The sequence below is a fragment of the Saccopteryx leptura genome, chromosome 11, assembly GCF_036850995.1.
Source record: "Saccopteryx leptura isolate mSacLep1 chromosome 11, mSacLep1_pri_phased_curated, whole genome shotgun sequence".
Taxonomy (NCBI): Eukaryota; Metazoa; Chordata; class Mammalia; order Chiroptera; family Emballonuridae; genus Saccopteryx; species Saccopteryx leptura.
The window spans coordinates 46,478,491-46,493,878 of record NC_089513.1 but is presented as its reverse complement, the minus strand read 5'-3'; the positions used below and the strand labels follow the sequence as shown (position 1 = coordinate 46,493,878).

The 15,388-nt window shown below is 42.8% G+C and overlaps 1 protein-coding gene across 2 annotated transcripts in view; it reads left to right on the top strand.

Moving 5' to 3' along the window:
* The window catches only part of GREB1L (GREB1 like retinoic acid receptor coactivator), a 365,704-nt gene that overhangs the window by 309,338 nt on the left and 40,978 nt on the right, over positions 1-15,388 (top strand). For both annotated transcript variants that reach the window (XM_066353134.1, XM_066353132.1), the window contains 3 exons: positions 1,040-1,220; positions 3,784-3,976; positions 15,151-15,284. In XM_066353134.1, the coding sequence (XP_066209231.1) occupies positions 1,040-1,220; positions 3,784-3,976; positions 15,151-15,284 (508 nt within the window). The remainder of the gene's footprint in view (positions 1-1,039; positions 1,221-3,783; positions 3,977-15,150; positions 15,285-15,388) is intronic.

Sequence of the window (15,388 nt, the reverse complement as noted above, 5' to 3'; positions counted from 1 at the left end):
ATAACATTTTGAGAATATACTAATCTTGGGTAATTTGGTTCATTCTATTAGTTTGGTATATAATTCAACATTTATTGAGGGCTTGCCATACTCTAGATACTGTACAGAATATCACTGTATAAAAATAAGTAAAACACTAAATGGGCCCCAGCTGGTTGGCTCAGTGGTAGAACATCATTTCTGCTTGTGGTTGTCCCCAGTTCGATTCCTGGTCAGGGCACACAGGAGAAGCGACTATCTGCTTCTCCACCCTCTTCCTCCCCTTCTCTCTCTCTTTCTCATTCTTTCTTTCTCCCTCCTGCAGCCACGGGTTGATTGGTTCGATGCATAGGCCTTGGACACTGAGGATGGCTCTGTGGAGCCTCTGCCTCAGGCACTAAAAATAGCTCAGTTGGGAGCATGGTCCCAGATGAGCAGAGCATTGGCCCCAGATGGGTGTTGCCGAGTGGATCCTGGTTTGGGTGCATGCAGGAGTCTGTCTCTCTATCTCCCCTCCTCTCACTTGGAAAAGAAGAAAAATAAATAAATAAAATAAGTAAAATACTAAATTAAAAAGTTCATAATCTAGTTGTAGTATCTTTAGACCTCATGTTATTTTCCTTTTTTCTTACCTATGTTTGTTGCTAAATTTGGGATAAGGAAGACTTATTATATTAATTTGGCCAAGAGCTGTAGCCCAGTTTCACTTTTCCAGATGACCCGTAGTAGCTGGTAACAGCAGCACCTCATATATAAATAGAATTTAATTAGAGGGCTCATACACTCAGCTGCTTCTACTTAATGTATCAGGTCGTTTCCTGTTGTCATGTTTGGGAGGTGTACGTGTGGGAGGCGTGGTGGGCTGTTTTCAAGAAAAGGAAAGCTGATATTTCCTTCTCAAAATTGTGGTGGGGCCTATGAAAAAGGAAAAATATCTGCTCTGTAAACTTCTCTGCATGATTAGTAAGTATCCAGTATATCCACTGAAACTGAACTTAAGTCTATCTCATTTATAGATCTGTACGTAAAAATGCCCACTCTTTTTTTTTCTTCTTGGCAGGTGTCCTTGTGGACCTGGGTCTGGAGGAAAATGGTACAGCTTATCAGAGAGCAGAGAAGTATGTCGTTCGTCTAGACAATGAGATTCAAGCCAAGTTTGACGTGTTCATGAGAAGAGTGAAGCAGAACCCGTACACACTGTTTGTGCTAGTGCATGACCACTGCCACGTGGAACTCACGAGGTGATTGCTTCGTAGTGAGTAAATGCGGTCTTTCCGCGAAGGCAGCAGTGGTTATGGAGCCCAGGGACCCTAGCATCTGGCATCTTCTCGTGGATGACTGTGCCTATCTTTTCCATGCTCTTTCAACTTTTCTTACCACTTTAAAGTGGATTTTATTTTAACTATACTGTGGGTGAGTTTACAAATTCCTATTAAAAATAAATTAAGAGCGTTGTGAAACTTGGCCGCATCAGAGAAAGTGTAGCAATGAGGAGACTGAGCTTAATAAACTCCCAGAAGGGCCCTGTGCTCTCTTCACCACTGTTTCTCCTCCCTGGTTCTTTTCCTGTTTTCTTTTTTCCTTCTCTTCTGTTCCTTCCTCTCCTGCTCTTTCTCTCCTTTCCTTGTCTGTCTCTCTTCACTCTTTCCATTAACAGCAGTAGAGATGGCACTTGAATGATCTGAGAGCAGATCTGAGACCTCCCAGAGTTTACCAGTTTAAACAAGAGAATAGCCTGTCTCTTGGTGGGCATGTTACTGAAAGAACAGGATGTGGCATTTCAGAGCCAGTTTTGCACCCAGGTCAAATTATAGTAATGATCTGGTAGGGGTATCTTTGCTTCTGTGGATTAATAAGGCAAATCATTTAAGGGGGGATAGTCCTCAAGTACTATGTATCATGAAGTTTTTGCAGATTTTATTTTTTATGACACAATGAAATTAAGAATCTGTAAGTGTTTTGGTCTGTGATAGAATTATTATAATTGCAGAAGTGTTCAGAAGCCAGCATGTGTTTGGCACTCCATAACATAAAATTTAGAGCCATGAGTAGGTATAAGTAAGATATTGCATAACTCGTTAGATTTAGCAGGAAGAAAGAGAGAGAGAGAGAGAGAGAGAAGAAAGAAAGAAAGAAAGAAAGAAAGAAAGAAAGAAAGAAAGAAAGAAAGAAAGAAAGAAAGAAAGAAAGAAAGAAAGGGAAAGGAAGGGAAAGGGAAGGGAAGGGAAGGGAAGGAAAGGAAGGAAGGAAGAGAGGGAGGGAGGGAGGGAGGGAGGGAGGAAGGAAGGAAAGGAAGGAAAGAAGGAGGGAAGGAAGGGAGGGAGGAAGGAAAGAAGGAAGGAAGGAAGGAAGGAAGGAAGGAAGGGAGGAAGGAAGGAAAGAGAGAGAGAGAAAAGGAAGGAAGGAAGGAAGGAAGGGAGGAAGGAAGGGAGGGAGGGAGGGAGGGGAAAGAGAGAGAGGGAGGGAGAGAGGGAGGGGGAGGAGGGAGGGAGGAAAGGAACCTAGTCATGGAATGAAAAAAAGATATTTGCCACATCCTGTTTAGTTAATGCAAGTGTTCTATAAACAGAAATAGTTCATTGACCTTATATACTTAATCTTTGACAGTTTGGGGTAATAGCTTTGAAGATTATGTATTAGGTCTCTCTGTATTTAATTCCTCAGGGCAAACTGGTACATCCAAACTGAATACAACTGAAAATGACTCAGAGATATGAAAATGGTCTTGGGGAAGGGGTAGGAGAAACCTCCTCTACAGTCTAGCAAAGTGATTTTCAACCCTTCTCATGACACACATAAACTAATCACTAAAATTCAGTGGCACACTGCCTGACTGCTGGTGGCGCAGTGGATGGAGCATCAATCTGGGATGATGAGGTCCCAGGTTAGAAACCCCAAAGTTGCCAGCTTAAGTACAGGCTCACCAGCTTGAGTGCAGAGTCATTGGCTTGAGTGGTATCATCGATGTGATACTAAGGTCACTGGCTTGAGCCCAAAGGTCACAGGCTTGAGTAAGGGGTCACTGGTTCATCTGGAGCCCTCTGGTCAAGGCACATATGAGAAGCAGTCAATGAACAACTAAAGTAGCTGAAATTACGAGTTGATGCTTCTCATCTCTCTCCCTTCCTGTCTCTTCCTTTCTTAAAAAAAAGAAAAAAAAATTTTTAAGTGCTGCACACCAAATAATGTATTTTTTGCCATTCTGACAAAAAAAATAGGTATAATTTTGATTTATTCATGCCAGATGGCTATTGTTGTGCTGTATAATCTAAGGGAAAAGTGGTCAGTGTCCCTGACTAGATAGTCAGGTATTGCATGCTTTAAAAATTCTTGCAGCACACAGGTTGAAAATTACTGGCTTAGCAACCTTGAGGGGGGAGGAAAGTGCTATTACCACATGGGGATCCCTGAAGCTTTGAGGCCTCTCTGGGGGGTACAGATCATTGCACAGGGATAAGCACCATATTTTGATGGAGAAGCTCTCTCGTTCAGGTGAGCTTTCAAACGAAAGTGATCCATCTCGACCTCAGAATTAGATACCCTTGGCTTATGTTTTGTGGTACACAGATCAGGGGCAAACTAAAAAAGAATAAAGAATCCCAGAAATCTTTGTGAAAGGGTAATAAGGAGTACACTTTTCACCCTTCCAAATCAATTGTTCGTTGCTTCTATCCCCATTCCCCACTAAAAAGAACTAGAAAAAAAAAAAAGAGCTAAAAAGTTACCTCCATTCTGATGTCTGCTTCTGCATCTAGTGAGTTTAATTAGGATGTTTTAATGCGACTTCCAGTATTTTTTTTACAGTGTCATTCCAGGCTCTTTGTCCCATGGTGAACCTAGTCATGGATTGGCTGATAGAGTCATTAATTGCAGAGAAGTCCTGGATGCTTTCAACCTCCTGGTGCTCCAGGTTAGCTCCTTCCCATACACTCTGCAGACCCAGCAGTCCCGAATCAGCTTCGGCAATGAAGTCCACTGGATCCAGCTGGACAGCACGGTGAGTCTCTGGTCTACTCTCCGGCACACAGCCATGTTCTCAGGTCCCCAGGGCAGAGCCTTCAAATGAAACATGGTCATGGGTTTGCAAACTACAGCACAAGAGTTCAAGACTCTGACTAACATAATGCTTTACCTTTGAATAATTACAATTACCATCGCATTAAACACTAGAGAATAGTGTCCTACATAATTAATTTGATTAGGTGGGTCTTTTTTAGGTTATCATCAGATACAAAATTATTTATTCTATATAGTTTGTATCCCCAAAATGATGTAATCTAATACCATTATCAGTATTAATGGATTTTCTTTGTGCCTTTAACTGATTAATTTCAATCTGAGACTTGGAAATTTTATTGTCCTGTTGGGTGGCATCTCTGTCATATTTCAGTCTTACTCATCTGTATCACACTTTAATTACTCTCATCTCCCCCACCAAATGGATTTTTCCTTTTAATCAGTTCTCACAGAGTTCTGGTTGAAACAGGATGATGTATTGAAATTGTGTTGAGAAAAACCATCTCAACATTGTTCCTATCCAGGTCTTTATATCTTTTGGCTTTATTTCCAAACACCTACAAACTGTATGCAAAATATAGTATCAAAGAAAATAAATGGCCCTGGCCAGTTGGCTCAGTGGTAGAGCGTCGGCCTAGCGTGCGGAGGACCCGGGTTCGATTCCCGGCCAGGGCACACAGGAGAAGCGCCCATTTGCTTCTCCACCCCTCCGCCGCGCTTTCCTCTCTGTCTCTCTCTTCCCCTCCCGCAGCCAAGGCTCCATTGGAGCAAAGATGGCCCGGGCGCTGGGAATGGCTCTGTAGCCTCTGCCTCAGGCGCTAGAGTGGCTCTGGTCGCAACATGGCGACGCCCAGGATGGGCAGAGCATCGCCCCCTGGTGGGCAGAGCGTCCGCCCCTGGTGGGCGTGCCGGGTGGATCCCGGTCGGGCGCATGCGGGAGTCTGTCAGACTGTCTCTCCCTGTTTCCAGCTTCAGAAAAAAGAAAAAAAAAAAAAAAGAAAATAAATGAGTTTCATTTAAAAACAAAAACAAAAAAACAATGAAGAGCCTGATCAGGCAATGGCACAATATATACAGTGTCAGACTGGGACACAGAGGACCCAGGTTTGAAACCCCAAGGTCACCAGCTTGAGCATGAGCTCATCTGGCCTGAGTGCAAACTCACCGGCTTGAGCGCGGGGTTGCTGGATTGAGCTTGGGATCATAAACATGACCCATAGTCGCCTGGCTTGAGCCCATGGTCACTGGCTTGAGCAAGTAGTCACTCTCTCTGCTGTAACCCCCCAGGCCCCCGGTCAAGACACACATGAGAACATAATTCATGAACAACTAAGGAGCTGCAACAAAGAATTGATGCTTCTCATTTCTCTCTCTTCCTGTCTGTCTGTCCCTATCTGTCCCTCTCTCTGTCTCTGTCTAAATAAATAAATAAATAAATAAATAAAGATTAGCCATAAAGCAATGGGTTCTTTGTTTAAAAATATTGACACATTGGTATTTAAAAATAAACATTATAAGTAAAAGACGTTCTAAATGTCTTCCCTAAGAATAACTCTTTATTTATTAACCCAATACATTTCATTGTATTCTGAAGTAAGTAAGCTTTCCCTAACTTAGAACTCTTCTTTTTTTTTTTAACTCTTCTTTTTGAGTGTTGGTTTGTTCTTTGCAGTCAAGCATGCTCAAGCCTCTGGCTCACAATGGCACCAACAGTCTCTTCCTTCTGAAAACTGTCTCAGTGTGTTCACTATCACATACGGGTTTTTCTGAGCTTTCTCTTTGTTGGTCTCTTCTCCACCCAAGCTCCTTCCATTCGGTGGGTGGCACAGTTCCTTTGCCTCTGAAGTGTAGCGCACACCTGTGGACTACCACAGCAGTTGCCCTGGCACAGAATGGATTGCCAGTAGAACTGATGGAAGGAAAAATTGTGTTTTAATCCAACAGATAGTTCTTCTATTAAATATTAAATTTCAATATATTGTTGCATGGTGGGGGGGGGGAAGAGAACTATCCTAATTTACCTTGTTGGTTCAGTCTTTTCCAGAGAGATCACACCAGTGCTAGGAAGAAGGACTCAGCTTCTGCCTTTTATCTTCTCCTGAATGAAGTGATAAGAGATACAGGCTCAAATTAATTTTTCTTAAAAGTCATCCCAATGGATCATGGTTAATTTTTAGGTTTAATAATAGTATTGTGGTTATATTTTTAAGGGGTTTTATACTAGAAATACCTAAGTGAAATATTTATAAAGATATGATACCCAGGATTGTATTCAAAATAATTAAGGGATGGGAGTTATTATATGCTAAAGTTTTTAAAAATCATTTCTATGAAATTGAGATCAACATGGAGAAAAAGGTAAAATCATTGAACCTAATTTACAACTATACCTTTACACATTTAGGGGAGAAGCAACTAGCAATGAGCCTCCTTTAGTTATTCTGAAGCCAATGTCCCAAATAAGGAATGACTGGGGAATGCAAAGAAATTCAATTCCAAAAATATAATTGACTGCGGGGATAACCTGCCCTTGAGCAAGGGCGCAGGAGTGCAGCCGTGCCCGCCCGTGGAACCGAGGCTTGCGGCCTGACCAGGAGCCAGCTCCTCCCACAAGGGTGGAGTAAAAAGCCCAGAACAGGTGGAGTCCCACTACTGAGCATGGGCACACAGTCCCGCCTGGCCTGTGGAGCCAAGGCTTGCAGCCGTCCCACAAGCAGGCTCCTCCTGCAGGGGCAGGGCGAAAGCCCGGAATCAGGCGGAGACCCGTAGCTGAGCAAAGGTGCTCACTCCTGCCCTCAGGACCGAGCATAACGCCACCCGCAGGGGCCCCTGCGGGGCAAAGGCTGAGGCTTGTACACTCAAGCACTTGATCACAGCCATTCCCATGAAGGAGAGGCGGAAACCACAGCAACAGCCCCAGTGGGCAGGCACGGGCAACGCCCATACCCAAAAGCCCTAGGCAGCAGCAGCAGAAGGGGTGGTGGGCCTGCAGACAGACCACACCTAGGGAACACAGAGGCCACACCCGGTGGACACCAGTGGCCAAAACCTTCTTTTACACAGACAAAATGAGAAGGCAGAGAAATGCAACACAAATGAATCAAGAGAAATCCCCAGAAAAGGACCTGAATGAGTCAGATATAACCAAATTACCAGATGCAGAGTTTAAAATAACAATTGTTAGGATGCTCAAAGATCTTAGAACAACAATTGACGGTCACTACAAACACCTAAATAAAGAGATAGCAAATATAAAAAAGGACATTGAAATAATAAAAAAGAATCAGTCAGAAATGACAAATACAATATCAGAAATAAAGAACACAATGGAAGGAATTAAAAGCAGGATGGATGAAGCTGAGAATCGAATCAGCAAGTTAGAGGACAAGATAAATGAAGGCGCAGAAGCAGAGCAAAATTATAATTGAGCATATGTGGACTTGTCTTAGATCTTTCCAAGAACACACAGGGAGCTCACGGTTTATAGAAGAAAGCAAAGTACATATCAAAGTCACTATTGTCCTAAGTAGAATAAGACACAGATAGAGAAAACAGATTGGCAGTTGCCAGAGCTGGGTGGTTGTAGGGTAGGCAGAACGGGTGAAGGGAGTTATAACTTTCAGTTATAATGTTCACAGGTCCCGAGGATGTAATGTACAGCATGGTAACTATAGTTACCAATACCTTACGGTATACTAGAAAGTTGCTGAGAAAGTATATATTAAGCCTGACCAGTGGTAGTGCAGTGGATAGAGAGTCAACCTGGGACACTGAGGTCCCAGGTTCAAAACTCCAAGGATTCTAGCTTGAGTGTGGGCTCATCCAGCTTGAGTGCAGAGTCACTGGCTTAAGCATGGGATCACTGTTGTGATGACATGGTCTCTGTCTTGAACCCAAAGTTGCTGGCTTGAGCATGGGGTCACTAGCTTGGCTTGAGGCCCCCCAGTCAAGGCATGTATGAGAAGCAACCAATGAACAACTGAAGTGATAAAACAATGAGTTGATGCTTCTCACCTCTCTACCTTCCTTCTTGTTTGTCTCTCTCTCTCTCAAAAGAAAAAAGAAAGAGAGAGAGAGAGAAAGGAAATTAAAAGTTCTCATCACAAGAAAAATCATTTTAACTGTGTGAGATGGTGGATGTTAACTAGACTTTCTGTGGTGATCATTTCACAACAGCTATATATATATATATATATATATATATAATCATTATGTTGTACACTTGAAATTAATGTTATATGTCAATTATATCTCAATTTTTTGTATAATTTTTATCTGTCAGGAAAAAAAGCATAATACAAAGTAATTAAGATCATTTTTAAAAAGGAAAATCCTCTGAGAGTTAAAGGGAGGGAGAAGTCGCATCCATTAAGAAACACCAGGAGCCCTGGCCGGTTGGCTCAGTGGTAGAGCGTCGGCCTGGCATGCGGAAGTCCCGGGTTCCCGGCCAGGGCATACAGGAGAGGCGCCCATCTGCTTCTCCACCCCTCCCCCTCTCCTTCCTCTTTGTCTCTCCCTCCCCCCCCCCCCACCGCAGCCGAGGCTCCATTGGAGCAAAGGATGGCCCGGGCGCTGGGGATGGCTCCTTGGCCTCTGCCCCAGGTGCTAGAGTGGCTCTGGTCACGACAGAGTGATGCCCCGGATGGGCAGAGCATCGCCCCCTGGTGGGCGTGCCGGGTGGATCCCGGTCGGGCGCATGCGGGAGTCTGTCTGACTGCCTCCCCGTTTCCAGCTTCGGAAAAATACAAAAAAAAAAAAAAATAAGAAACACCAGGAAAGGCACATGGAGGTGAGAGCACTGGGGACAGGCCTGGGACAAATGAAGGACAGAGCCAGCCGAGCCAACAGGCCAGGAGCTGGGCCCCCGGTAACAAATAGTTCTGGCAGGGCCACCGAGGAGAAAACACTGGCCTTTCTCACAGAATACTTAGTGGGGTGAAAAGAAACCTAGAAATATACATATAGTGCCTTTGAAATGCCAGGCTTGCAAAGTTTACACTTATTACACAAACATTAATGATTTCTTATCAAAGGCATAGTATTATTACAAATAGCAGAATATACATGTCTTTTATTTTTATGTGAACAATGTAAATGTGCAGCTTCATGAATTTTCACAAACTGAACAAACCCATAGGACCAGCACCCAGATGAGGAGCTGGAAGCCAGGCACTCCCCCACCAAAGAGAAACGCCCTTCTGGCCTCGGAGGCCCTACATTTGGTTGGTCCAGGTCTGAACTTTCTAAAGGATTTTTTTTTAAATAAATTTTTATTAATGGTAATGGGATGACATTAATAAATCAGGGTACATATATTCAAAGAAAACATGTCTAGGTTACCTTGTCATTAAATTATGTTGCATACCCCTCACCCAAAGTCAGATTGTCCTTTGCTACCCTCTATCTAGTTCTCTGTGCCCCTCCCCTTCCCCCTAACTCTCCCCCTGTCCTCCCTCCCCCCACCCCTGGTAACCACCACACACTTGTCCATGTCTCTTAGTCTCATTTTTATGTTCCACCAATGTATGAAATCATGTAGTTCTTGTTTTTTTCTGATTTACTTATTTCACTCCTTATAATGTTATCAAGATCCCACCATTTTGCTGTAAATGATCTGATGTCATCATTTCTTATGGCTGAGTAGTATTCCATAGTGTATATGTGCCACATCTTCTTTATCCAGTCTTCTATTGAAGGGCTTTTTGGTTGTTTCCATGTCTTGGCCACTGTGAACAGTGCTGCAATGAACATGGGGCTACATGTGTCTTCACGTATCAATGTTTCTGAGGTTTTGGGGTATATACCCAGTAGAGGGATTGCTGGGTCATAAGGTAGTTCTATTTGCAGTTTTTTGAGGAACCACCATACTTTCCTCCATAATGGTTGTACTACTTTACAGTCCCACCAACAGTGAATGAGGGTTCCTCTAAAGGATATTTTTAAAGATTTTTTTTATTGATTGACTTTAGAGAGAGAAAGGGGGTCAGGGGAGTAGGAGCTAGAGGCAATTGCTTCTCATATGTGCCTTAACTGGGCAAGCCCGGGGTTTCAAACGGGCAACCTCAGCATTGCAGGTCGACGCTTTATCCACTGCGCCACCGCAGGTCAGGCTGAACTTTCTGTAAAGGGGACCATTCAGTGGACCCTCTTTTGTATCTGGCTGCTTGTGCTCCTCGTTGTTGGTGAGATTCTTCTGTACTTTGCATGAATCATAAAACATTCATTCTTATTGCTGTACATAGATTACACTGGGTGACTGCACCACAATTTATTTATTCATCCTATTCATTTACTTCAAATAGTGCTGCTATCAACATGCCAGCATGTGCCTTTTGGTAGACATGTAGATGCATTTCTGTTGGGAGTGAAATTACTGGGTCTTAGAGTACACATGTGTTCAGCTGTAGGAGATACTGAGAGACTGCATTTTAAAGCAGTTCGTTAGCTATAGAGGCTAAGTCAACATGAGAAATGGGGAGTCCTCGGGCTTGTCTGATAATTTGGGTTAGTATTAACAGCTACCTGAATCAGGATAGTGGTCCTGACAATAAAAAAAGGATGGAAGAAATGGTAACTTTTTCTAGAATTTGCTTATTGGAGAAGACAGAAGAGTCAGAGACATCTTTTAGGTGATGCCATTAGTTGGAAAGAAGTCAGGAGGAAGATGGATGGTGGAGGGCAGATGAGACGGGTTTTGTATGAGCCACGCCTGGTGCGGGTGCATCATTGCAAAAGCAGAGCTGGAGTTTGGACTGCGGCTTACTGATGAGGATTTGGAATATATTTCAAAAACAGTGGTCACTGACGCAGCTCGTGTAGATAAAAACGTGGCAGAAAATAATGAAGAAAACTGCCAAGAGGGCAGTCAGACCCAGGACTAACAGGCTGGCTGTGGCCTCGGAGTCCTTGATGGTTTTCCAGGGGACAGTGTTCACACAGCCAAGTGTTTGGCTGGAGGAAAAGCAGAGACAGCAGTGACAGGACAGGGAGCTCTGCAGCGGTAGGTCGCTGGATGGACAGGACTTTGGGAGGGGGAAATTTTTTTTTAAGAGAAGGAACATTTTCCCCAAAGACATTCAATAAATAGTATGAGTTATATTTAGGGGTGTATTTTTTTTTTTTTTAGAGTAACATCAGAGCTTGGTAAGTCATATTTTAAAGGATGGTCCCATTAACTTCTATGACTAATACTTGCAAAACCACAGTTACAGGTTAATACAAATATAAAAGACAGGGAAGACTATTCACTTCTAATTCTTATTTTTAGTGGCTCTGGCTCTTTAAACCCATGCTGTTTCCAATTGGTCACAGCCATCCATTTTACAACCTGCCCTATAATTTTGCTAAGAAAAAAGAAAGAAAGAAAAATGAGGACCGGTGAATACATCCTACCCAGCAAGTTTAAATGCTCCATCTGGAAACAGAGCAGGCTATCTTCCCAAAGAAAGAAGACCCACGATGAGAAGGAAATTGAAGACTAAAAAAAAAAAAAAGAAATTGAAGACCAAATTCATATAAGATACATCATTTTCACAAACTTTGTGATGGCAGTCCCGATACAGAGGGAAATTCAGATGAATGAGTTTTTTCATCGTAAATTACCTGTTTAACACAACTATCCAGAGCACAGCCAAGAACACAGAGGGAAACAAGCAAACAAACAAACAACAGACGTTAATTTCTGCTCTGAGGCTCCATGAAGAACATACTCTGGTCTTCTCATAAAACATATGTACTCACAAATAAGGCCATATTCCAACAAGCACAATTCCAACTTTGGGGGAGGGGCTCAAAAAATTAAAAGCTGCCAATTAAATAGTGCTTTATTTTTACTTATGGACCTTATAAATCATAGAATAGCTCATCTCTAGATGGGTACTCAAAAGCTCAGATCCAGATTTGTAGTCCACTTCTTTTTTTTTTTTTTTTTTTTTTTGTATTTTTCTGAAGCTAGAAACGGGGAGAGACAGTCAGACAGACTCCCGCATGCACCCGACCAGGATCCACCCGGCACGCCCACCAGGGGGCGACGCTCTGCCCACCAGGGGGTGTCGCTCTGCCGCGACCAGAGCCACTTTAGCGCCTGGGGCAGAGGCCAAGGAGCCATCCCCAGCGCCCGGGCCATCTTTGCTCCAATGGCCCAGGCGCTGGGGATGGCTCCTTGGCCTCTGCCCCAGGCGCTAGAGTGGCTCTGGTCTCGGCAGAGCGACGCCCCGGAGGGGCAGAGCATCGCCCCCTGGTGGGCAGAGCTTCGCCCCTGGTGGGCGTGCCGGGTGGATCCCTGTCGGGCGCATGCGGGAGTCTGTCTGACTGTCTCTCCCCGTTTTCAGCTTCAGAAAAAATACAAAAAAAAAAAAGAAAAAAGAAAGGTAAAATAAATTTTGTTTGTAAGAGGGTAAGCTTTTAAGAATTACCATCTTTAAATTCTGTCAGAAGAGTTTTCTATAATGGAGTTTTTTAGTTTGTAAATCTCCAGAGAGTTCTATAGATCACACATGTATCAGAGAGAGCTTCTACCAGAAGACGGAAATCTGAAATGTCTGAACAAAAGAGACAAACCATCAATGTACATAGTTACCTTCTGTCTTAAAAAAGCACGTCAACAGGCACATCAGCAGCCTGACCAGGCAGTGGCGCAGTGGATAGAGCGTCGGACTGGGATGCAGAGGACCCAGGCTTGAGGTCACCAGCTTGAGCGCGGGCTCATCTGGTTTGAGCAAGGCTCACCAGCTTGGACCCAAGGTTGCTGGCTTGAGCAAGGGGTTACTCGGTCTGCTGTAGCCCCATGGTCAAGGCACATGAGAAAGCAATCAATGAACAACTAAGGCATCACAATGAAAAACTAATGATTGATGCTTCTCATCTCTCTCCGTTCCTGTCTATCCCTATCTGTCCCTCTCTCTGTCTCTGTAAAAAAAAAAAAAAAACCACATCAGCATTCCACTAATCACATAATAAAAGAAATTTTGATTATACCTCAGAGATAACTATAGAGCAGGGGTCAGGAACCTATGGCTTGTGAGCCAGATGTGGCTCTTTTGATGCCTGCATCTGGCTCACAGACAAATCTTTAATAAAAAAAATAATAACGTTAAGAATGTAAAACATTGTCAATATTACAATCCATTCATTTCCTACCACTCATGTTCATGGTTGCTGGTGGCTGGAGCCAATCACAGCTGTCCTCTGGGACAACATCAAATTTTTATTGGATAATGCGTAACGTACATGGGTCTTTATATGGCTCTCATGGAATTACATTTTAAAATATGTGGTGTTCATGGCTCTCTCAGCCAAAAAGGTTCTCGACCCCTGCTATAGAGTCTGTATCACATTATATTATGAAACAGTTTTTTCAGCTTTATTGAGGTATTATTGACAAATAAAGTGTAAGATATTTAAAGTGTAGATTGTGATGATTTGATATATATATATAAAATGAAAGGATTCCTCCCATCAAGTTAATTAACACATCTATCACTATATGTATATATTTTGTTAAGAACATTTAAGTTCTACTTCCTTATCAAATTTCAGTTATATGATGTTATCAGTTATAGTCATCATATGATATATTAGATCCTCAGACCTTATTCATCTTTTTTTTTTAAAAACAAGAGAGGCAGAGACATAGAGAGACAGAGAGAGGGACAGATAGAGAGAGATTGAAGGAAGGGAGAGAGATGAGAAGCATCAGTTCTTTTTTGTGGCACCTTAGTTGTTCATTTATTGCTTTCTCGTATGTGCACTGACTGGGGGCTATATCCAAGCCAGTGACCCCTTTCTCAAGCCAATGACTTTGGGCTTCAAGCCAATGATCTTTGGACTCAAGCCAGCAACCGTGGGGGCATGTCTATGATCCCACGCTCAAGCCAGCAACCCTGCTTTCAAGCCAGCAACCTCGGATTTCAAACCTGGCTCCTCAGCATCCCAGGCCAATGCTCTACCCACTGCATCACCGCCTGGTCAAGATGGAGATTATTCATCTTATAGCTGAAAGTTTGTACCCTTTTACCAACCTCCCCCTATTTCCCCTACCCCCAGCCCCTGGAAAACACTGTTTTACTTTGTTTCTATGAGTTTGAGGTGGTTTGTTGTTGTTGTATTTTTTAGATTCCACATATAGGTGATACAATGCACTATTTGTCTTTCTCTAACTTGTTTCACTTAGTGTAATGTCCTCAAGGTCTATCCATGTTGCAAAAGTCAGGATGTCCTTCTTTTACATGGCTGAATGGTATTCCTATATATACATATTATGTGTATATGTACATACATACATATATACAAGGTGTGGCAAAAGTAGGTTTACAGTTGCATGTACACAAAACAGTTTACCCTTATATATTTACTGTTGTATTATCTTCCATACAACATCTGTAAGCCTACTTTTGCCACACCCTATATATCACATCTGTATTCATTCTTCCACTGATGGACTCTTGATACCATGGCTTGGCTCTGGTGAATAATGCTGTAGTGAGGATGGGAGTGCAGATATCACTTTGACATCCTGTTTTTATTTCCTTTGAATATATACCCAGAAGTAGAATTGCTAGACCAGGTGGTAGTTCTAGTTTTAATTTCCTGAGGAATCTCCATACTATTTGCACAGTGGCTGCACCAGTCTGCATTCCCACCAGCAGTGCAGGAGGGTTCCCTTTTCTCCACATCCTCGCCAATGTTTGTTATCTCGTCTTTGTGATAACAGCCATTCTAAGGGGTTTGAGGAGATCTCTCATTGTGGTTTTAATTTGTGTTTCCCTGATGATTAGTGATGTTAAGCACCTTTTCATGTACCTGCTGACCTTCTATAGGTCTTCAAAAAAATGTCTCTTCAATTCCTTTGCCCACTTTTAATTGGATTTTTTTTCACTATTGAGTTGTATGAGTTCTTTCTGTATTAGCCCTTTTCTCATCAGATATATGACTTGCAATTATTTTCTCTCATTCCGTTGATTGCCTTTTCATTTTGTTGATGGTTCCCTTTGCTGTGCAGAGTTTTTTAGTTTGCTGTAGTCCCATTTGTTTAGTCACAGTTTTTTTTTTATTAACCTTACAGGAAATAACCTGTCACAGGGTCTTCTTCCCCCTTAAGAAAACAAGACAGTTGTATCCTGTCCTCACTGGGTTTTGCTCTGTATTTTGAATCAGGAGGACATGAGCTGCGAGGAGAAGCTGTACTTTGGCTTGAACGAGTACAGTAAGTCTCTGCAGTGGGGGATCACAAGCCCACTTCTGAGATGTGATGAGACTTTTGAAAAAATGGTGAACACGCTCTTGGAGAGGTAAATAAAAATCTTCAACCTTTTCTTTAGCTGTCCTTGCATATCTAAAACAGCCCAAGCCTTCTGTGTCAGTGTCCCAGGGAGTGTGGTGGAGCCCGGCTGCA